The sequence below is a fragment of the Phoxinus phoxinus genome (assembly GCF_949152265.1).
Source record: "Phoxinus phoxinus genome assembly, chromosome: 6".
Classification (NCBI taxonomy): domain Eukaryota; kingdom Metazoa; phylum Chordata; class Actinopteri; order Cypriniformes; family Leuciscidae; genus Phoxinus; species Phoxinus phoxinus.
Window position 1 is genome coordinate 34,015,704 of NC_136881.1, and position 24,354 is coordinate 34,040,057.

The window sequence follows — 24,354 nt, forward strand, 5'->3', positions numbered from 1 at the left end:
GACAAGCTTGACGATTCTGAAGACTCTTTATAATGATACACATTTCAAACAAGTGTCATTCAATCAAAATCTGGTTCGCCCATCTATTATTAATCAAGCCATTACCTCAGTCCATTCTGCAGATTTGGCTTTAACACACTACTCTTCCCTCTTAAAGCATTTCCTCAGCGGTGTTACATTGGCCCTCTGAGTGCGTTTAATAAATGTGTATTCTCTGTCTCTCTCTCTCTCTTAGATCGTTGTGCGGTTGGTGGTGTTCTGTTGCAGTCAGTGCAGTCATGGCCACAGCTATATCGTGACAAAGAGGGACATGGTGAGTGCAGCTTACATATCTTATTTTCATGCCTGTGTTAACACATCCATGTCAAACAACAGCTGTGATGTATTTATGGGTTTCATGCATGTTCAAGAGTTTGGGGTCTGTACGATTTCTTTTATGTTCTTTAAAGAAGTCTCTTATGCTCACCAAGGCTGCATTTATTTGATCAGAAAAATAGTAACAACAGTAGTATTGTGTGAAATTATTACAGTTTTAAAAAACAGTTTTTTTATTTTAATATGTTGGTGTAATTTTATTCTTGTGATAGCGAATCAGGATTTTCAGCAAATGGTCAGAAATCATTCTTATGCATATTTGCTGCTCAGTAAATGTTTATTATTATCGATGTTAAAACCAGTGTTGCTGCTTTACATTTCTATGATAATAATTTGTATTTTTGTTTAGGATTCTTTGAATAGAAAGTTCAAAAGAACAACATTTTATATGAAATGGATCATTTATAACATGTTGAATTAATATTTTTTTTAATAAAAAGAACCTTTGATATAAAAACGGTTAAACTACCTTATGTGCAATTTAAATGTTTGTACAACTCAGTTTAAGCTATTTGAGTGATTGTTAAATAAGTTTAATTGATTGATTATTGTTGGTGCATCCTGAATTGTGGTTTTGAGACTATTTTCATTTTGGTGCATCCTTAGTCTTTACTCTTTACTTTCACTTTTGATCAAAATAATGCATCCTTGTTGAATAAAATTATTCGGGAAAACTTTACAATAAGGTTCATTAGTTGACATTAGTTAATGTATTAACTAACCATGAGCAATACATTTGTTACTCTATTTGTTAATCTTTGTTAACGTTAGTTAATAAACTGTTCTGGATGTCCAGTGATGGTTTTGGAGTTTGTTGGGATATTTTTGGACCACACATCCTCAACTGGTTCAAGATATGTGGTGATCATTACAGCCATTGTTCATGACCTTCATTCACACAGGTGGACTTTTTTTTAACAAATAGATGGACCCCTATTGGTTTAGGCATTTATACATTGGGTCCATTTTCCAGTGTGGAATGGGACAATAATGGGTCCTCTTTGTGCACCAAAAAGTTCTGGATCTCTTTATATGGCTCCCAAAATCAATTATTGTTCAGAATTTATTTGTTTGGCTCTGAAGAAGTTGGCAAATAATAGTGAAAGTACCCCCCCTTCACAATGTAAGTGAGCTTTATTTCTCTCTAAATTGACTAGAGAAGAGACAATGTATTGAAATCCCCCAATTAATGAACTTTTAGTTAATAATGCTAGTTTATGACCAATGAATCCTTTTATCTGTAAGAATGACAGAATACACATCTCAACCTTTTTTTTCCTCTCCCAGTATGCACTGCCAAGAACTGAGCTTGAAGTGATTGAACGGAGTTGCCTTTAGTTTAACTTTAGCAGTGCAATTAATGGTTGTAAAATGTTATTACTTGTTCTGTCATTTGTGTTTAGGGCTCACTCTCATTTGTTTTGCTATTTAGCTGTGGGCAAATTTGATTGAATTTGATAACACAAAAACGAATACGCTAAATGAACATGTTCCTCTTTAAACGATAAAACGGTGCAATGTAGCCTTCAAGGAACAATTAAATTATTAGCATGGTGTTCACTGCATGTGTATTGGCTGTAAATCATTTAGTAATAATTAGATTATTTAATACTGATTGGTTTGACTGAGAAGGAGACCTGTAGTTAAAATGAGTACAAGCTAAAAGTTTTGTTCATGTTTGAATAGAGGACTTGGAGTGCTGTTCTATTTTATTTATTTTCTGTCTACTACAGGTATTGAGGAACTTGTTAGTTCTACAACCAGTACTGTTGACATCCCTAATTGTGCATTAAATATTATTTTTTATATTTTGTAATATTGTTAGATTCTTTAAAATTCCTTAAATAGATCAGAGGTGCTCGGTCCTCCTGCTGAAGACCTGCCTTCCTGCAGACTTGAGCTACGGCTGTATTTAAATGCGCACCTGAAAGAGCTAATCAGGGTCTTTGGTTCACTTTATCACTTATAAATTACAGTCAGGTGTGTTCGAGCAGATCTCTGCTGGAAGAAAGATCTGCAGGTGCAGGACTGACTAAATAGACTAATTACATGAAGTCACTTTTCAGTTCATAAGTGTGCTGCTGTGTTTATGGTGGACGCGTTTCTGTAAATCTCTGCAGCTGGAAGTCTCAGCTCCGTATCGTCACGCAGAGAAGCGTTACTTACATTGGCATTGCTATGTTCATCACCGTGCCGAATAATACCCAATGTGTTTGCATTTGATGTAAGTGGATTAAAACACCTACTGTGAGTTCATCATTTGTGTTATGCATTGGGAGTTTGTGAAGAATGGCGGTAAAATAACCACACTTCTTGGCGATTAATCTGAATAACGAAAATGGCAAGTGCTCGTGTCATTTAAACATCTTGCTGCGATTAAGTCCTTTATCTGATTATTGTAAAAAATTGCATTATTGGTGGTGCACATGTAAACGTAGTCATTGAAACACTCCTGTAGCTTAAGCCTTGAGCTAGCAACGCGAAGGTCGTGAGTTCGCCATTCAATGTATAGTTTGAATGCACTGCTAGTTGTTTTGTGTAAAAGTGTCTGGATGGCTCAGTCTGCGACGGCCCTGCAGTTAGTCAATAATCTACAATTGACAGGCAGACCTGCTTGTTTGCGTCTCTGTCACTGCAGGCAGTAAGCCAAGGCAGACGGTCAGTTTAGACTCAATCATTTGTGCATTATAAATGGGATTTGCATATGTCTGGCCGTCTTTGCAAGGAATGAAAACCTTTCTCCGTAGCCATCTAACACTGAACAGTTCAGATTGATGGATTTTATGTCGACTGTTTGTTCTGGCTGCTATATCTAGCCTTAAATCATGCTAGCTGTCTCTTTAGCTGTCTTTATTATATTAACAGAAGCTCCGTCTAATAGCAATATAATACCAGTTTCATACGGCGTCTATATTGGTAAAGACTAGGATTTAGGTACGGAAAACCACAGCTAGCATTAAACGACAACTTAAGTGTGTGCATGTGTTTATTTATTTTTTTCCTGAAGGCAATGGTTTTCAAGGTTACAGCAGCTCTTTTTGTCTGTGCGAGGAGAAATATAAAAAATCCTTTTCACCATGATGCCGCACGCGTGAGTGGTCGAACCCACACGTCTCCTACACACATGCACACACTCTTTATGATTTATAAGTGGGAGTATACAGCCCTTGAGCCATGCAAAATGGAAATGCAGTTTAGGAAGCTTTGCTTTAACGGAATAAGGGTGGCAGGACCTCTGCCGTAAACAGCCCATTACACAGTTCATATAGTCATTTAAGCCTCACGGCTCTGTGGCGTCCAGCTCTGCTGTCTGTGAGCACCTCCTGCTATTTTCCTATTTGCCTGTTTGCGTTCCTGATGATGCCCTGTAGCAGAACCGCCCGCCGGCCGCATCCTGAGCGCCTTGCCGTGTAGCTTTGATATTGCTGTGCCAGTTTTGCGGTAATGGATTGTGGAAATATACAGCGAATTGGCTTGATCTACTTGTGTAGGACTGCACAATACAGTTGAATCTATCTTTCTTTCTTTCTGGCCGTTTCTCAATATGCGTTCTTGTCTGCACTTGTGTTCTTGTGTTCTTGTGGAAACGTCATCAGTCGCTGCCCAAGTTCTTTTCCAATTCAAAGTTCACCTCTAGCCAAGTCCATTACTAATCCCTGGATGTGTGCTTGATCCGCCCCTTTTACCGAGGATGCATCGAGAAGTGACTTGTGTGCGGTCTTGAGACAGCCAGGTATCCCAGAATGCATCTCGCACCAACCAGCAAGCTTCAATAGCAGAGGGGAAAACCCGCTTCATTTAAAAATACTACTGTTATTGTCATAATGTAGTTTTGACAATTTTTCAGGTGAGAATGAAGTCGTTTAAAGCTCAAATCTGTGGTTTATTTATAAATATAAGCACCTATTTGAAATTTTTGTTGTGAGGTCCAGGCGATGATGTCTCGAGTCTAGTGGTTTGGTCTCATTAATCTATAATTGTTCCCTGGCAAATAGTGTTGGCTGAGGGCAAAGTGAAGTTTCATAACTATATATTTAGGCTATTTAATATATAAGCTTATTGTATAGCTTCTTATACCTTTTAGGCTACTTATACTTTTATAATGGCTATTATTGATCATTAAAACTGACATTTAACAAGAAGAGCCAGGGTGGTAATTTTATTTTATATATTTGAAATGTATAATAAAACAAATAACATTTTATACATGTACATGTGAACTCTTCACTGTACACAGTACTAAATTAAGTATTTTTTTATATATATTTTTAAACAAAATAAGAAAAAATTGGACATCTTTGTCCTGTTCAAATGTTTTCACTCCCCGGCTCTTAATGCATTGTTTCCTTCTGGAGCATCTGCGAATAGAAAATAATATGCATTTTGTATGTTCCGTCTTTTGTTGAAATAATGAACATTTTGCTGATTCTGCAAGTCGGCTATGTAAACTTGAGCACGACTGTCCAATGTTATATATTTTGTGTATGTTATATACAATGTTATGTTATATGCTAATAAATGCATAGGAAAAAATATGTAGTTACATTTTGCTTTATTACTGTAATGTTAACATTTATTTATTTATTTTATGTACCATATATTAAAAGTGTGAATAATTTCAGCCTGCATTGTTGAAGCTGTGATTTTCTTCTCATTGAAAGGGTATGTTTTGGTGGTTTTGACCTTGTCTCTATATATTAGATTTATTTCATCACGCCATTCCAGATTTAACTGGATATCTCATCGCACTGGCTGCTGTTTTCACCTCTTTCTTGTTCCCACTCACTCAAGGCTGGACAGGAAGTGTAAGCGCGTACTGGAATGTTTGTCCATTTCTGAGAAGGAAGTGGAAAAGTCTGAGCTTGAATGCACAACATGCATTCTCTTCACCCGTTTCTTGCCTCAAGTTCAAACCTCGTCTCAGGCTTCTTAGACTCCCAATCGGGCATTCAGTTTAACGGAAAATCAAATCAAAATAGACATTGATTTTTTTTTTTTCATATCAAATAATTTAGCATTTTGAAAATATGCATATTTGTTAGTGCATGCTATCTAGGAGAAAAATCCTGTCTCTTGTAAGCCTTTAGAAACATTTAGAAATGTAGTAAAACTGTGTGCAAGTGTCTGTACCTTTAAGTGCACATGTGTTATAATTCTTCAAGCAGATTGGTGGGTGGGTGTGTGTGTGTTTTTGAGGCTGTTGTAGATTCAGGGCCTGTCGGTTGGGGTTGCCCTGGCAACGGTGTTGGGGGGTGTGCGTGCATGAAGAGAAATGTCTGTGGCGGGCTGGAGAACGCTTGACGGCCGTGCTGCTGCCGCTGTACGCCATTAGAGCGGCACACCGGCCTCTCGCACTGCAAACGGTGAAATCTGAGAATGTCAGTATGCAAGTGTGGGTTCAGGAGGAGAGAGAGGGGCCATGCAAGGAAACCACGCTTTAAATGACAAAAAATTGAAATGGCTGCCTCAATTGACGTGTTCATTTCTCTTACGGTTTCCTTTTCACTTTTCGATATTAAACAGAGCTCTATGCTTTGTTTTTGTTAAAGAAATGAATCCCGCAAGGATGCATTAAATTGATCAAAAGTGGCAGTAAAGACGTTTTATAATGCTACGAATAATTCTATTTGAAATAAATGCTGTTGTTCTGAACTCGTCATCAAAGACTCCTGTAAATAAAGTATGACTATCAGTGTTGCCAGGTCTGCGCAACAAAACTATCCCCAATGGCCAATCAAAAATAGCGCATAGCGATTTTCCCCGTCTGGGGCCAAATTCATCTCTATAATTTGGGGGGTGAGGAATCAACCTGCAGAATTATTTTTTCCACACAAATATTAGTAAGAAATGTTTCTTAAAGGTGAAGTATATAATATTGACAGCTTGTGGTTGAAATGGGTACTGCAGTCAAAATTCTAAATATTGGTGTGTTTTTTGACCCCCTCTTTAGACTTGGTGCTCATGTGGGGTGGGGGATTGAGGACACGCAGCTGCGATCTCTGACCCAGTTTGACTTTGTTTGCTGGCCTTTATGGCTACAATATGCGGAGCTTTCCACCAACTGGCAACCCAGGGTGTCGAAAATACTTTTGGGCAAATTGGCAGTGGGCGAATCACAGACCAAAACAAAAACAGACATTCCGACACGAACACACATTTCATTGTTTTTTCGTAGAAACAACTGTGAACTTTGCATGTTTCCTAAATATCTGCAAACATATTATGGTATTTTATTCCGACGAAATTCTGGCAGTGTCAAGCAGCCAATCAGAGTGTGAAACAATCTGCAACATTAAATTGAGTTTTTATTCTGATGCTAAGTTTTAATCATGTCACCGATGTACCCAAATTATTTTTCACATTCACACGCATTATTTTAACTTGCAAATGCAAACCATATGCTCACACTACAGAGCCCTGATATTAAATCATATTACATATTAGTGGCATATGTTGTTGTTTTAAGTGTTTAAAGAATGTTAAGCTTGTATTGCGATTGGGTTTAGATGGTAAACTACAACTAGGAATGTTTTGTTTGGAATTTACCTACATTTTGATAAACATTATACATTAAAATAAATAATTTACCTGCATTATAATAAACATTTGCCCTTTTTTCTGAGAAGCTTCATAAAAGCATTAAGTTTAGGCTTGAGTTAGTGCGGTGTTTCAGTCCTCACTGTTAAACTGGGAGGGAATATGCGAGATGCTTGCATTGCATCATTTGAGTGTTTTGGAAGCGGTCCTGAATATTTCCTGGATGACAACGCAGTCTGACACTGCAGCTTTTTGAGAGGGTTCTCATATCTTATGAAAGCTAGCGTTTGCGTAACTGCAGAAGGCCACTACATGTTAACACAATCTCATTCACACATGGAAGCACTAACACACCCTGAAAGACAAACTCGATTATTCTCACTCCTGTGATTTGTGTATGTTTTTGTACTAGTCTGTTATCTGTTGAGTTTTTGAGGTGGTACACATTACATGCTTCTCACAATCTATCGCTCTGTCTCTTTCTACACTGTAATCTGTTATGTGATCAGATATTATAATACTACTTAAAATACCTGCTTTCCATCGGTTTTCTAATATATTTTAAAATGTCATTTATTCCTGTGATGGCAAAGCTTAACCTTTCAGCAGCCATTACTCCAGTCTTCAGTGTCACTTCAGAATTGTGTTTAGGATTATTTATGAATGGAAATGTTAAAAGAACAGCATGGAATTGAAACAGTTTTTTAAAAACATTTATAAGTGTCTATTGCTTTCAAATTAATGCGTCCTGAATAGAAGTATTCATTTTCTTTAGAAAAAAGAAATACTGACCCCAAACTTAAATCAAGATTAACAAATCAAGCTCTTCAAATCTGACCGCATCCGCGAATGACTTTTGCTGAATGTTTCGAAGGATTGTCCAGTTGGTTATTTGAATCCTCCAATTTTCCATCCTTAAAAATCCAACCAAAATGGATGTAACCAAGTTTTCCAGTCCTGTTACTGAGACTCACTCTTAAAACATGATGGTTCTCTTTACTGTAAATGCGTTCTCAGTATGATATTCTGGTGCAGACTACTGCAAACTGTTTTCAGTCTATCGCACGCCTCCATCTGAGATGTTACATGACTTCTTGTTTTCAACTAATCTGTATTTTAGTGGCCTTCAGTCTGACTCGTCAGTCAATTTTGGATGATGGCCACTGTCTTTCAGATTCACAGTTCCACATTTTCACACCTTAAATTTAAGTGTTTTGGCAGATATGCAGGGTTTTAAAATGTTCTTATATTCTTGAAATGACTGATATTTTTGAGAACTTTAGCCTTGGGTGTGATTTGGAGTGGTCTGTGGATTTCATGGTGTAGTAGTTTGTTGTGGATGTTCATAGACACTTATTCAGAGCTCATACGGAGCACGTCTGCATATGTGTACAAACAAGTAAACATGTGACTTGAAGTCGTTTACTTTAGAGCTAGTTTAGGTGTGGCGATGCAAGGAGAGAGGTAGAATTCGTTTTGAATAAACGAAATGTAAACATACAAAATTGCACTGTTGGTTTGGTGTCTTGTACTTAGATTTTTAAAAAAATATTTATAATTCTAATTTTGTGTTTTATTGGACATTTAGTTTTTTTTCTAAATGTTAAACATTTTGATTATTGCATTTTGATTTGCAGTTTTTATCTCATTGGATGTAGAAAAAAAAAAAAAAATCTTAATCTTTGATATTGAATTAAGTAAAGTGAAGTACAAGGAAATGTTTGCTTGCTCTCATGGTCTTAACACACTGTTCTTTACTTGTTTGTTTGTGTTTAGTGTGGCCAGGGGCTGTGAGGGCTCCTCGGGGAGACTCCAGACAAGCCCACACAGAGAATGCTGGAGGTGCAGGAGGAGAGACCAGCAGCAGCAGCCACGGCTACCACCGCAGCTACCGGAACCACAGGAAACGCTTCAGGCAGGAAGGAGAGAGCCAAAGAACGGCAAGAAGAGGGCCAGGACTGTAGCAGCCCTGTCGCAACCCCCAATACCGGGCCCCGGAGCACCCGGGCCAAAGCTACGCCCACCACTACACATACACACTCCCACACACATACACACACCCACAGTCCCCACCAGCACTCTACTGCTCCTGCCTCTGTCGCACTGGGACTGACGTCAATGCATTCCAGCAACCCCAAAGTGAGGAACTCTCCATCGGCTAACACTCAGAGGTGAGGGAACCCAACATGCGAGTATATGAACTGTTCCGTGAAACTGCAGTTTTACACTTTGTACACTACAGATCAAAAGTTTGAAGTAGGTATGTTTTGATTTTTAAATGAAAAGAATACTTTTATTTAGCAAGGATGCATCAATTAAATTGATCAAAAGTGACAGAAAAGACAAATATAGTGTTTCAAATGTATATTTCTATTCATCAAAGAAAACCTGAAATAAAAAGTATCACGGTTTCCCTAAAAATAATTAAGCAGACCAACACTGATAATAATAAGCAATGTTTCCTGAACAGCAAATCAGCATATTAAAATGATTTCTGAAGGATCATGTGACACTCAAGACTGGAGTAATGATGCTGAAAATTCAGTTTTGCCATCACAAGAATAAATAGAATATTAAAATGGTTTCAAATAGAAACCTGTTATGTATGGAGCCCCTCACGTGACATGCAGGAAAAAAAATAGTAGGCTAAATAATGTGCACGATTTACGGTTTCGTTCCCTTGATTTGCTATATCGTGCGCACGATTTATAAATCGAGGTAAAAAAAAATGTAAATCGTGCACTGCAAAATCCGTAGTTATTTTATTTTGTAATGAATTTTAATGTTTAGCAGAGACTTCTTTCAAAAGCGTTTAAAAATCTGACCACAATCTTTTGAATGGTAATGCATATAGCAATACAACAAAATGCAAAAATTAATACAATTCTTCAATTAAAAAAAAGTTTTTTGTGCAGTGTGGCATGCAAAAATGTTTAGAAGTGAAGAGAGCATTGGGAAATGTATGCATTAACATGCATTTTCTATAATGCTGAAAACAGTATTTGACATTTTTATGGAAATGTATCAATATCTAGGATGTCACCACAGTCGACTAGCCGTCCAACAACTGAATAGTGGATATGTCTATCCAGATTTGGTTTGAACACATCAACTAGCTGATTTTGGAAATATGTAGTTTTGAACATCCCTAATGTGTAATAAAGTATCAAAATAGTTGTTTTGTTTCATCTCTAGTTTTATAGCATTGCCTGGGTAAATGTTAATAAACCGTTTTAATGCAGTAGGGCAAATCTAGATACAATTAATTCACTGCGATCTTATTAAATTGTTCTTAAGTGTATGAGGAGGAGTCTTTTTAATTTCTTTTTAATGGAGATGCACCACACCAGAGTTTTATTTGCTGCCCACTTGCTTGCGATTCCCACTCTGCTTATGGCCATTGAGCTGTCTCTTGTGGACAGGAAACCAGTGCAAGCTGAAGTAACTGCAGCAGAAGTGCTGGGGAAACTGTGCCCTGAAGGCAGAGCTGGACCTGGAAAGCTTCCAGAACCTCATTGAGCATATGAGAAACTGACCCACTTCAGCTCAGCCAGAGCTTATACATCCCGCCCTGCTGGACGTTGGTTCCAAAATGGCTGTTCTTGCTGATTCACAGATCTGGAGCTGGTTAAGGCGTTTGCAGAGGGGCTCCTGGGAGTCCTTCAGTGAACACTATGGCACATAGCCTAATCACTCCCCATTTTGTATATGTTTGCAGCTGCTGTCCAAGGAGTTTGGATTTTCTCTTGAATGTTGGAAAATATTTTGCATTGTAGTGTGCAGAGCTCTGAAACGGGTACCTTACTTTTGGAAAGTGGTTTGCACTTTCAGGCAGACATTCAAGATCCAAAATGGTGGCAGTGGACATGGAATATGAGTGTTACTGGCAGTAAAACTCATATTCCTTGTCCATTGCAACTCAAAGGTGTCCAACAATGACCAGCCCTTACTGTTGGCGTGTAAATGGTTTCCTGTGGATTTCTTACAGTTGGCACGTAACCGGACACTGTGGACCCAATACATTGGGTACTATGGATGGAGGCTAGCTTGTGGGAGATCTGGTTTGACGAGTTTTGATTAAATATTAACCTGGCACTCTGTCAACAAAGAACAGGGCTAGGACATTAGGTCACTGAGAGTACTATAATTGCGTCACCGGTACACGTCAAGATTTTCCTCTTATTGAATGTGATGTTTTCAGGGTGTGGTGGCTGCAGCCGGTCAGCTGCTAAGATATGACTCAGTTGTCTCAGGCCTGTGTTTTGGTGGGTTCTTTACCAAAGTGAGGGAAGGTAATAGTTATGACTTAGGATTCCACTGCTTTTCCACCATAGACTGTAAAAAAATATGGATGTAGTGTCCGTGACGTCACCAGTTGGTTTCTGAAGAGCATTTTTGAAGCCCAAAGAACTCAAATCTTGGTGGCGCGTCACTCCCGGATAACCGAAAATGGTCAGAGGCGGGATTAGCTGAGGTGACGAGGTGGCTAGCAGACAAACGGCTAGTAGTGACCGCAGCCGCAATCCACCTGTCACTCAAGTGGTCACGCCATTATGCAGAACTTTAAGGCTTAATATGGTGTATGGGATTGACTCTCTTTTGCATCCAGTCTCTAACGGCCAGTCGATGAATTATAAGTCACTTCCGTGTTGGTTTCAAGAGAGAGACAGGCAGGTTGCCGCTCGTTTGCCACAGACAAAAGTGTTTAGTCCCCAAAACCGTTTAGTGCTCTTTTTTAAGGTCTTGTTTTGTATTCCTGATACTACGACGTGTAAAACTATTGTTTGAAGGCTTTTGTTGTCTTGTTGCAAGTTAATGTGAATGGGTTACACAATATATGTCAGTTATAAATTCATAACTTAAAATATACAATAATTAGGGCTGCACAATTGACCAAAATAAAATCGAATTCACGATTTAGCTTAGTACAGTTATGACATCGTAAATGCTGTTACTGTTATACATATATATATTTACTACATTTTAATAATAGCACATTCCATTTACACATTACAAAAAATATTTCACAATATTATGTCTCTCAACTCACGTCCTTGAGACCCTCCACCCAGGATGTTTTAGATGTTTCCCTATTCAACTCTAAAAAACTGATGAGTTGAATTAGTGAGACATCTAAAACATTCTTGGAGGTGGGTCCCCAGGACTAGAGTTGAGAAACACTGATTTATGTTTTCGTTTAGCAGTGCCAATTTTTTATTAGTTCTGAAATCAGAGATCTTGACCATCCACGTGTGCCCTGGGCCATTCTCACAGTCTTTTCTTTACGCTTTTCTCAGCAGTCCGAAATCCAAGCAGGAGGCCATGGTGAGGTCGCCACCCGTGATGTCCCCCTCCAGCGCTGCACAGATGGACTCCAAACTGCCCAACCAGGGAAAGCAGGGGGGCGCTGGCAGCCAATCACAGTCGTCTCCTTGTGACCCCAAGTCGCTGAGTGGAAGCCACACACCTAAAGGTCCCCAAGGCCCCATAGGGAGTATGGGACTCAAAAATGGACAAGGCCTGAGTTCAGGCAATGGTGCAAAAGGAAAGATTAAGAGAGAGAGAAGCACTTCAGTGGAGTCATTCGAACAAAGGGATACAGGAACGCCAAGCAATGAAGGGGACCAGAAAGGTAAAAAAAATTTGTGAATTTGTTTCTTTTTTCCTACTACAAGTTGAATTATAAAGCTGATTCAGAGCTCTTGCATTCATAATGTGTCCTTTGATAAAGGGATCATTTATCCACTGTGGTTTTAAATTACCTATAGTATGGTTTAAAGCAACTCTAGTATCTAGCCTTACTATCTTGGTCAGGTAATTATATTGAGCGGTGTCATCATGTGCAGTTATTTTTGTATTGCTGAATATTATGATCATCCTGTGGCACAGGATGATACTGTTACCTCCTTGTTCTGACATTGAATGGACTCACTCTTTTTTTTTTTTTTTTCAGAGTGAGCATTAGGCCCATTCTCAGTAAATGAACCAGTTAAAAGCAAAGAAAATTCTTTGTTTTATTTCATTTGAGAAAGTGACTGCTGATCTTCCAAGAAACTTTATTTTTCCCACCTCAGGCCCACGTACCAGCACTTTGTATGGTGCATTGTATGGTGTCCTGAGATTGAGCATTAATGCTGTTTTTTTTTTTTTTTTTTTTTTGCTGGTTTGATAAGGGCCTTTTTATGCTTTTATGTCATGCTGTTATATCATTTTTATGTGGTTCTGGTCCCAGTTCTATATCCTTGTGTCATGAAAGACTGTGGCAATGTTCCATTGGGGATGACCTTTTAATTATTCAGGATGCAAATGCAAATATCCCAAGGGTCACACATTTTTGCTGGTTTTCCCGTCTCGCATATGCGTTTATGTGCATGTTTGCCCGCCTCCTCTGGGTTGCACTGAGGACTGTAGTGATGCATCAAGACATCCACAACCCTGTATGTTTCCTAGTGGCAGCATCGCAAGATAGGCCTGGTTTGGGAACGCCAGGGAATGTACCATTTGGTTTGCTGAGTGAGGGGGAGACACCTTCTTCCCCCCCCCCCCCCCCACCCCCACCCTTTTTTTAGGCTGGTGTGCTTGACAGTCTAAAGGACCCCTGCTGGTTGTTAATGCCTCTGCATAAACATATTTCAGTATGAAGCTCATGCAATTTATTTTTATTTTATGTTTTTGTTTGAGAATCTTAAAAAAAAAAAACTATGGTTAATTCTTTGTGCTTGAGGTGCAGCACATATACAAAATATTAAGGAATGTTTAGGCTACATGTGTCTGTTTTAAATGCTGCTGTTGATGTTTAAGTCAGAAATTGCTTGTCCAGAAGCAACCTGTTTGGTTTTCTTTGTGTACTGATGTGCTTGTGTGCTCACAGGGAGACAGCTTGTAAGGCAGTTTGGTGTGCATGTTTGTGTTTGTTCAAGCTGTCGAGAGTTTGCTCTTGCCGTTTGTTTGAGCTGTGTGTGTTGTCTGTACACAGGAAGTCTTATATCTCCCCTTCTGACCTGACCGTGTCCCAGTTTCAGTGAGATGTTGTGGTCTGTGAACTAGGCTAACCACTGGTATAGAAACTAACAATAGTGCTTTATTCTCTTTCTTAAACCTTGTTCACACTGACGGTGATTTTTTTTTTTCTTCTTCTCCTCACTGGGGGTCAGCTGTATTGTTGATTGTTGTAGGTGTTCCTATTAACTGAATGCCATAACATTTTTAGGTGGGCTGCACAACTGGCCATAGATTAACAAAAAATACATAAAGTAGGCCTATTGCCAGTGAAAAATAAAAATAAAATTGTAATTTGTTTTTACAAGAAGTTCTTGCCATTTGAAAATTAACATTGTAGTGGGTAGAAAAATTGTGCGATAAACTTAGCTTTAGGATACACTTTCAAGACTAATTCACAACTGAATGCATCTGTTTATGCATTAGGCTGTAGATGCATGTTGTGCAGTGTATGTTTGTGCATTAAACTTACGAAGTGGTATTATTGTGGATTTTATTTCATGCATCTGTAAACTGCTGTGTGCATCACTGAGAGGATCTGAAACCATTTTTATCTAATTGGTGGAATATTTCATCCAGTAATTTGGAGTAGTGTCTTGTTTTTGTCTCCTATTTAAAGTCATTATGTATTTGTATTAATATGCTTTGATTATGGTTATGTTTGTTGGAATGTGTTTTTATATGGTTTGTTTTATGGACTTGTGGATTTTACCTTCAACCTGCCAGGGACTACAGATGAAAAATAGCCTGTATGGCTAAATCTGGCACATTTACATGATGGACTTGAGTGCTCATGTTAATTAATGTGCATTGTCCCTTTTAAAATAAATAAGTTCAAATATAAGTGAGTGACTGGGTCGCCTACAGTGCTCCAAACACTGTTGTGAACTGGCCTGTGGTTTCATGACACTTTAACGGTGACTAAGAACTTTCTACATGGCCAATAAAATTGTATTATTTTTCTGGAGAGAGCAATGTGTGTGTTTTTGGCTGAGAGTTATCCAAAGTTTGTTGAAGAAGTAGGGATGTGCACAACGACTAATTTCATTAGTTTAAACTGAAATTTTGCAACCGACTAGTCAACCCCTCCCCTCCGGAGACAGTCTGTATATGTGATCCATTTGAAATAGATTACTTAAACTATTAACAGTCATATTCCATACTAAATGGCACTAAAAATAGGTACGATGTGCTTGCCTTGCATTATGATCATTGTATATTAAACTTGAGCATTCACTTAAAGCAGCAGTCTGTAAGTTTTGCTGCTCTAGCGGTTAATAAACAGAAGTGCAACTGCATTCTTGCGGATAAACATTGTAGCCGAAGCTACTTCTCTCTGTTTGTCTATGACGAGTCATGCAGGTACTGGGCTACTCCGCAGTGGTAAAAACCGTACCAGTCTAAAATTATCTGAATATTTATATTTTTTGAGCTTCACCTGTTTAACAAGTGTTTATAAGCACTTGTTTTACAGCTATGAAAAACTTTTCACAATATTCTAATTTTGAATTTGGGGTTTTCATAAGCTGTAAGCCATAATCATCAAAATTATAACAAATAAAGGGTTGACGTATCTCACTTTGCATGTAATGAGTCTATATAATATATTAGTTTAATCTTTTAAGTTGAATTACTGAAAAAAACTTGCACGATTATTAATTTTTTCGAGTTTCACCTGTATGTGTACCATAGTGATTGAGGATAAGGCAACAACATTGTTTGGAAAATGGATTCATGATGTTCGCTTGTTATATACATTTTATATAAATCGCAAGAAAATCCTGATGTGTACTGACAACTATACATTAAGCATATTCTCCTCTTCATTAGGATGTTGACATTGAAACTGTTCAACTGTTCATTGATAATGTTTCTCCTTTAATAAGTTTAAATATACAATTTTAATTGTTATACTAGTTTGCCATGGCATATAAGAAAATGGAAAAGTTTTGATTAGGCTGATAAAATACTACCTCATCTTACGAGTGGACATTTCTCTAAACCCGCCGCTTGTAAAATAGTATCGTTTAATCAACTAGTCTGCTAGTCTCGTGCATCCCTAGTTTTATGCCATCCTAGACTCCTGTAAAAGTTTCAGGACAACCTCGATTAGTCAACATGGCATGAGGAGAGAATGCCAGAGGATAGAACAGCACTTTCCAGACAAATATGGAATTTATAATGAACAGAAGTGCTCGTTGTATTCATGCAGGTTTAAAACTTTAAGGGGACATTTGTTCAGAAAGACTAAGACCTGTCTGGTACTGCACTACACTGCCATTGGTGATTTGTTATATTTTCTCATTTCTATCCTCTTGGTGTTTGAGAAACAAACCTACAATTCAGTAGCAATGTACTCCATGGCAGTAGAAATCTCTTGACCATTTCATGAACATTATGGTAATCATGCTCTTCTGTCTCTCTAAAGAAATAGGTAGTAGAGCAAAAAGATTATGTGTTGGAGAGCGGCGGTTGCCCTACAGCGGTGCAGACTGGTGTTCAGGGGGAGAGAGCGATGAAGATGACCCAGGATTCTTCAGTACGTTGTTTCAGTATTTAATTTATTTATTTGTTTATTGTATTTGTAATAAAGTGCATGTAAAATATGCATTCATATTTTTTACCTTAAAAATGTAGGTATGAAACTCTTGATGGTTATTGTTTTCACCTGGATTTATTATGCAATATCCACATTCAGTTCAAGCATTTGTAATAACTTGCAGTATACTATTGAAGAACTTTGCATGAGTACTAATGCAATTTAAAATCTAATGACATTTAAAAGTATTGCTGTTACTGTAGTCAAATGTTAATGTCAATGTTTTGCCATGCTTAGTGTATCATCGAGCTCACACAAAATGTACACGGATATTATGAAATTCATTCTGTAGTTTTTCCCAAAAAATTTAAAATGGAAAGTCTGCAGATTCATTCTGTGCATGCGCATCACTAAGCAGAATGATTGGCAAAATCATCATACCTTATTGTGGCTAATGCTATTTGATGATAACCATAACATTTATTATGTTTTGCACAGACTGTAACTCCACTGACATAAAGCCAGATCCAGGTGCTCTTTCTGCATCTACGCCTACCCACAATACAGTTGGAGGACAAAGCACAACGTCTGAACTGGGGAGTGGGCAGAAACCAGGGTCAAAGGTTGTTTACGTCTTCACCACAGAGATGGCCAACAAGTAAATATTTTCTTGTTTGTTTATTTTTTAATAATGTTTGTTGTCTTATTATAATTGTGAATGTGTGCTTGCATAAATAAAAAAACCCAGGATGCCCTCAGGTGCACTGCTAAAATGCAGTTGTTTTGTTAAATCATAGTGTCAAGGTTTTTTCAGTTCAAAGAAGCAAATCCCACGATCACTATCTCTCTTTCGCATTTCCTTTTTGCTGAGCTAAGAAATGTCTAAAAGTAGTAGTGGTAAAAGATGAAAGTGTTTGAGCACTGACAGCCGCATGTTTGCTTAAACTAGACCCTCAGATGGCAGATATTAGAATGCCAGATATTTTTCATCAGTGCAGTTATGCAAAGCTTTGACTATGACTGTTTTCTTCCCATCTCAGGGCAGCAGATGCAGTCATAACGGGGCATGTAGAAAACATCATCACTTACCACATGAATAATATCTCTAACGGCAAGGGTGGAAAGCCCCAGCTCCCCCTGGTAAGAAAGGACATCACTGAATTGTTTGCTCTAAATGTCATGATTTTCACAGGCACATTGTAAATTGTTTTTTTTTCATGTGTCTGTTTTAGAACAATCAGATTGGGTCCCTCAGAAGTGACTCTAAACAACAGGGAGTTCCGTCCCAGCAACAGCCCTCATCTCTCTCCAGTGATCAGAACCACCAAGCAGCCTCTAAAGTAGCGCAGTCAGGCCAGCAGCAACAACCTCAAGCGCAACCCATCCAACCTCAGCAGCCAACCCAGGGGGCAAAACCAACTAGCCTCCCTCCAGACAATGCACCTTCAGCTGGTATGGACTCTAAGAGCCTCCCCAGCAGTAGCCCACAGGATGGTGCTGGATCCCATGATGGTAGCAACTCTGCAGGGACACCTGGTAGCCAGGCCTCCAACCAGCCTCCCAATGCTGGCCCTCAACAGAGCTTCCCATCCTTAGATTTACCTAAAGGGGCAGATGCTAAGCTCACAGCGCAACACCACCAGCAGCTGGCCCATGAAATCATGTCTAGTATGGGGGACAACTCTGAGGGGCTTTCCCAAGAGCAACTTGAACACCGGGAACGTTCCTTACAGACTTTACGTGATATACAGCGAATGCTCTTCCCAGATGACAAGGACATGGCTTCGATGGGCCAAGGAAACATGGTTGGACCTCCACCCAATTCTGCAATGATGGAAGGAGGGCCCAAGAAACCAGAACAAGGGCCTCTCCAAGCCATGATGGCTCAGTCACAAAGCCTTGGGAAGCCAGGGGGTCCAGGAGGCCCACGTCCTGATGGGCCTCCCTTTGGTCCACCTGGTCCTAGGGACATGCCCTTTTCTCCAGATGATCTTGGACCCCCGCCTCCAGGTCCAGGACCTATGAACTCGCATCCAGGTCCTGGTGGAGAGCATGGAGATCATATGACTCCAGAGCAGATAGCTTGGCTAAAACTGCAGCAAGAGTTCTATGAGGAGAAGAAGCGCAAGCAGGAACAAATGCAGCACAGACCAATGGGAGACATGATGCTCCATCAGGGTGGACCTAGAGGAATGATGCGAGGCCCACCACCACCCTACCAGATGAATCCTGGAGAGGTGTGGGGCCCTGGTGGCCCTGAACCATTCCCTGAACAGATGAACATGGGCCCAAGAGGGATGCATCCACACATGCAGAGGATGCCTGGTTTCCCAGGTATGATGAACCCTGATATGGATGGAGGGCCCAATGCTATGCCCAGACCTGGAATGAACTGGCCTGATGATATGCCCAAAATGGGTGATGGGAGGGGATTCCCTCCTGGCCAAGGCATGTTTGGAGGTCCGGGTGGAAGGGTGGAAAGATTCCCCAATCCTCAGTCTGTACAGGAAGCTATGTTCCATCAAGGTATGGGTGATAAGCAAGGCATGGGTCTTACACCTGGCATGATGATAGAGATGAATCGAATGATGGGTAATCAAAGACCCATGGAGCCTGGAAATGGAGGTGGCATGATGTTTCCCAGAATGCCAGTTGATGGTCCAATGAGCCCCTCCTCAAGAATGGAGTTTGTGAAAGGTCTTGGTCGAGACATGGGTGAATTTGGCATGGGGCCTGGTAACCTCAATGTTAACATGGGCCCTGGCCCTCAGATGATGCCCCCTAAGATGAGAGATCCTCCAATGAATCTTAGTCCAGAGGAAATTATGAAGATGAGGCAAGGTGGAGGTCCAATGCCTGAGAATGTAATTCCTTCACAGAGAATGATGCAGGGGCCTCCTTTCCCTGACCAGCCCCATCCAGGAGACCTCAACATGGGACCCAACCGACAGTTCATGGGTCCCCAAGGCCCTGGAAATCCCAGAGGTCCCAGAGGCGAGCCACCCTTTCTACCTGACCAAAGAGGTAATGTGGGTGGAAATGGACGTCTTAGTCATATGCCTCCTTTACTTCCAAACCAGGCTCCCAACTCAGGGCTTCCGCCCGGCCAGAGGAATATGAGTCGCAAGCCCTCAGACCTGAATGTCCAGTCTGGCCCCGCTAACTCGCCCAATGTCAACCCGCTGAAGTCACCAACACTGCGGCAGGTCCAGTCTCCAATGCTGGGCTCACCATCAGGTAACCTCAAGTCTCCACAGACACCGTCCCAGCTGGCTGGTATGCTTAGTGGGCCTTCAGCTGCAGCAGTAGCAGCAGCGGCAGCCATTAAATCTCCTCCTATGATGGGCTCAGCAGGGGCATCACCCGTCCATATGAAGTCACCCTCGCTCCCTGCCCCCTCCCCCGGCTGGACGTCATCACCCAAGCCACCCATGCAAAGCCCAGGAATCCCTCAGAACAACAAACCTCCCCTTAGCATGACGTCACCAAATATGATGGGTGGTGTAGAGCAAGGTAAAATTAAAATTCCTGCCTCCTTTATTGACCATTATGAATATTGTATAAGTTTACTTTATAGTATATGTTCATACGCCATTTTTATGTGGATGCAGGAACTTTGAAAGGCTCTTTCTGTTTTCATGTGGTCCCAATTATTCCTGCTAATAATACGGTTACAGCAGGACTGTTTTTAGTAATGTTTTTGTAGCAGCTAAGAGATGACAAATAAAAGGTCATTGCTAAAAGCTCTTCATCATTCCTTTTCTCTCCTCTTAACCTCTTCTGCCCTCTTCTCCTGTTCTCAGGTGGTAATCCTCCTCCCTCAGCTCCTCCATCTAGTAGTTCCTCCAGTCAACCAGGTGGTATGAATGTGCAAGGAAGTCTTCCATCCAGCAGCCCATACACCATGCCCCCAGAGCCAACGCTATCCCAAAATCCTCTTTCCATCATGATGTCCCGCATGTCCAAGTTTGCCATGCCCAGTTCTACACCTCTCTACCATGATGCAATCAAAACCGTGGCCAGCTCTGATGATGACTCGCCGCCTGCTCGATCGCCAAACCTGCCATCTATGAACAACAGCATGCCCGGTAATGTCCATAGAGGTTAATGAAAACGCGGTAGTATTATTGGTGTCATTTCCTGGAGGGCTTTTCCACTAAATCATAATCTTTTTGTTCTCTTTATAGGTATGGGTGTGAACCATCACCCAGGTCATCCTCGAATGATGACACCTAACTCTTCTGGCCCCATGGCTTCCCTTAGCCCAATGGGGATGAACACTATGGGCTCCCAGCCACTTTCCCATGGCATGCCAAACCAGATGCCCTCGCCCAATCCCATGGGCCCTAATATGCCTCCTCACTCTGGGCCTATGGGTCCAGGCATGATGCCTCATGGTATTATGATGAACCCAGTCTCACAAGATCCTGGCATGGTCAACAACCAGATGATGTCACAGGGACGTATGGGTCTTCCTCACCGAGGACAGGGCTTCCCCCCTGGACAATCACCTCCACAACAGATCCCCTTCCCTCACAATGGTCCTGGGCACCAGGGTGGCTTTCCTCATGGGATGGGTTTTCAAGGAGAAGGGGGCCCACTGAGCAGGATGGGCAATATGCCTCATGGACCTGGTGGTGAGCCAGTTATGTGTAAACCTAATAATCCAGGAGGCCAGGAGTTTAATAACATGCCAGGTGTCTTCAACGATTCGGATCTACACGAGGTCATGCGACCAGGTGCGTCAGGTATCCCTGAGTTTGACCTCTCTCGAATTATCCCTTCAGAGAAGCCCAGCCAGACTCTATCCTACTTCCCTCGTGGTGGGGATGCCCCTGGTGGGAAGCCACCACACCCGTCTGGCCCACCTGGCTTTCCCCAAATGCAGGGGATGATGGGTGAGGGCAACCCAAGGATGGGCCTTCCCATGCAGGGAATGGGTGGTCCTCCTGGCCCTGGACATATGGGACCACAGGACATGCCCATGGGTAATCCAGGCCATAACCCTATGAGACCCCCAGGTTTCATGGGTCAGGGTATGATGGGGCCTCAGCACAGGATGTTGTCTCCTGGCCAGCAGCCAGGAATGATGGGAGGCCCTGGAATGATGCAGGGAAAGGAAAGGCCGATGTACAACCACCCTGGCCCTGTAGGCTCTCCTAACATGATGATGTCACTACAAGGGATGGGCGGTCCTCAGCAGACTATGATGATGCCCTCTCAGATGAGGCCTCGAGGAATGGCAGCAGATATGGGCATGGGATTTAACCCTGGACCAGGGAACCCTGGGAATTTAATGTTTTGAGCCTCCATTACAGTTATTAACAATCGAGAAACTGTGTAACCTGTGAAATGGCAACCTTCGTAATGAAATACAAAAAGAAACTGTGTTCTTAAGCAGATATGTATGGAAACCAGGACATTTTTTGTGCACATACACACCCTGACACCTGGTTAGAACAAGGTTTATAGCTTACACAGCGATGGGTATCCATCACAAACACATGGATGTGTTCACAGGGAATCTTCTCCAATGGTAAAGTCATTTAACAGGTGGAAGTGTGAGAAGCTAATTGTGCTTTCCTCTAAGTTGGGCTCAGGTCCGGCACCATTTGGAAGGTACTTTTTCTCTAACTTGGGAATGTATATGGAATTTACAAGACTGACTCGTGTCAAGGATATTTGCTTGACATCGTGGCATGATGCCACATACAAGTCTACAGCAAACCAAGTATGAACGTTTAGGGGCTTCATTGTACTTTTATACATGGGTGGAAACAAAGAAAGATTGTTGAAAAAAAAAAAAAAGTCCAAGAACTGAAAGAACAGACATGAAAATGGAAAAGTCAAGGAACATTTTGTCACAAGGTGCACCGTCTTGGCTATATGTTTACATCTCATCGCATCACTTCCCTCCAAACAGGAAATGCTCTTTATATGTGTGTACTGTACTTGTGTTGTTAAAGGGATTCTACCAGTGATTTCTATAGTTTTTTTTTTCCCATCTTCATTTGTAAAGGGGGGATTGAGGTGGTTGTTTGTGGACAGTAGGTGACACAACAGCACCACAAAATACTGTGTACTGTGGTGCGTACAGAATATTTTAAATTTAATTTTCTTTGCTACTCCAGTGTATGATAAAACCAAACTAAGACCTCATACAGATCATAGTATTATTAAAAAAAGCACAAGCAAGAATTAACTGTAAAGAATAAAGTGTTTTCTTTTCTCCTTTTTTTTTAATTGTAGAGAAAAACACTTTGACCGTAAGTAGGAGCAGTAATCAGATTTATGCAGTGTGGTTTCCCGTTCCTGTTTTAGAAACTTCTGTAAGCTGGTCTGGGTACAGGTGAGGGTGACTCTGGAGGGGTGTTTTTGAACCCCGTAAACCAGCACTCAGTTCTGCAGTGACGCTCAGGCTACTGTCTGCATATCCGTGTCTGTTTCGACAAGGACTGTCGCTGTTTGCCACCACTGCGGAATACATTGAAAAGATTTTTTTTTTTAATTGCTTGGCTGTGTACAGCTATACAGTGCAGCGCTGACAACATCGGAGCTACTGGAAGGTGGTCTTTTTCTTTTCTTTTTTTTTGTAGAAAACAAATGATTATTAAAACAAAAACAGAAAAAAAGCAAATAGGTTGTCCTCTTGTCCCTGCCCCTCCTGTGTTGATGCTCGTCATGTGTAACTCCATTGAATTTGGTACTGAACCACTTCCTAAGACTGGGCTGTGGTGTTGGACGACAAATAAAATATATTGTTTGGTATAAAGAGTCTCAATGCCTTTGTGTATATCTCATGGCTCTTTATGGTCTTCCTCTGCCCCCTAGTGGGAGTGTAGGTTATTAAAATGTAACTACCAGTTGCACAAAACCAACAAGACATGATTTTTGTGATCTGTTATGGTTTGTATTTAATCATGTTTCCTTTAGGATTGAGCGAGGATGTAACATTTAACCCATTTTATAAGTGGTGTAGCAAGTGTTTATGATCTAGTCTGGTACTAAAATGTTTTAAGTTGTAATGTAAATTCATTCAGTAATGCATTTAACATGTAATAATCATACTTCAAGTTGTTTTGGATAAAACCATCAGGTAAATAATGAATTTGTGATTACTAATGTACAGCAGGTTTCCAGCTGATTTTTTTTACAATTTCTGAGATTGTATTGAAAAATCTGTAATTCGAAGCAATGGTTTTAATATGGTAGCCTCGCAAACTACACTTAATTAAAAAAAATTTTATTTTACAATGTTAAATGTTAAAAGTCACCAACATTTACAGATTTTATATGGCCAGCTTATGGATACAGGGCAGTCGTGGCCTAATGGTTGGAGTCAAACTTGTAACCCTAAGGTTGCTGGTTTGATTCTCAAAAACAGCAGGAAAATGTAGCTGGGGAAGTGAATGAACAGTGCTCTCTTCCACCCTCAAAACGCATGACTGAGCTGCCCTTGAGGAAGGCACCTAACCCCCAATCGATCCCCGGGTGCTGCAGTAAATGGCTGCCCATTGCGCTGCGTGTGTGTGTCCTGTATATTGGAGAAAAATTGGTACGTTTACCAATACTGGGTGAGCAGATGCAGTGAACCCTGAAGAAAAGTTATAAAACTTGCTTAAAATTTACATTTATCTCTGTTGAATTAATTCAGATATTTTCCATGTTGTAAATGAAAATATTTAGCCTTTTAGTTTCAATTGTAATCTTTTAGGTAAATTCTTTAGTTGAATATTCAGGGAATTCATACTTTGCTTGACCATGGCTTGAATCTGAGCTGGAAGCGGACCAGTCAGTTGTTCTTTCCCAAATTATTTCAAAACGCATGTTTGCTGTGATGCTATGAGCCAATGCATGTTCCTCACACAGCACAGGCTGATGGTGAAGAGTGCTTTCCACTGCAG

General features: G+C 40.5%; 1 protein-coding gene across 4 annotated transcripts in view; it reads left to right on the forward strand.

The window, feature by feature from the left end:
• The window catches only part of bcl9 (BCL9 transcription coactivator), a 111,805-nt gene extending 88,275 nt beyond the window's left edge, over window positions 1-23,530 (forward strand). For all 4 annotated transcript variants that reach the window (XM_079616657.1, XM_079616658.1, XM_079616659.1 and 1 more), the window contains 9 exons: window positions 236-313; window positions 8,689-9,083; window positions 12,210-12,544; window positions 16,340-16,450; window positions 16,949-17,108; window positions 17,491-17,590; window positions 17,683-19,963; window positions 20,254-20,538; window positions 20,638-23,530. In XM_079616657.1, the coding sequence (XP_079472783.1) occupies window positions 8,746-9,083; window positions 12,210-12,544; window positions 16,340-16,450; window positions 16,949-17,108; window positions 17,491-17,590; window positions 17,683-19,963; window positions 20,254-20,538; window positions 20,638-21,755 (4,728 nt within the window). In that variant the 5' untranslated portion in view covers window positions 236-313; window positions 8,689-8,745 and the 3' untranslated portion in view covers window positions 21,756-23,530. The remainder of the gene's footprint in view (window positions 1-235; window positions 314-8,688; window positions 9,084-12,209; window positions 12,545-16,339; window positions 16,451-16,948; window positions 17,109-17,490; window positions 17,591-17,682; window positions 19,964-20,253; window positions 20,539-20,637) is intronic.
• Window positions 23,531-24,354: the final 824 nt, after the last annotated feature.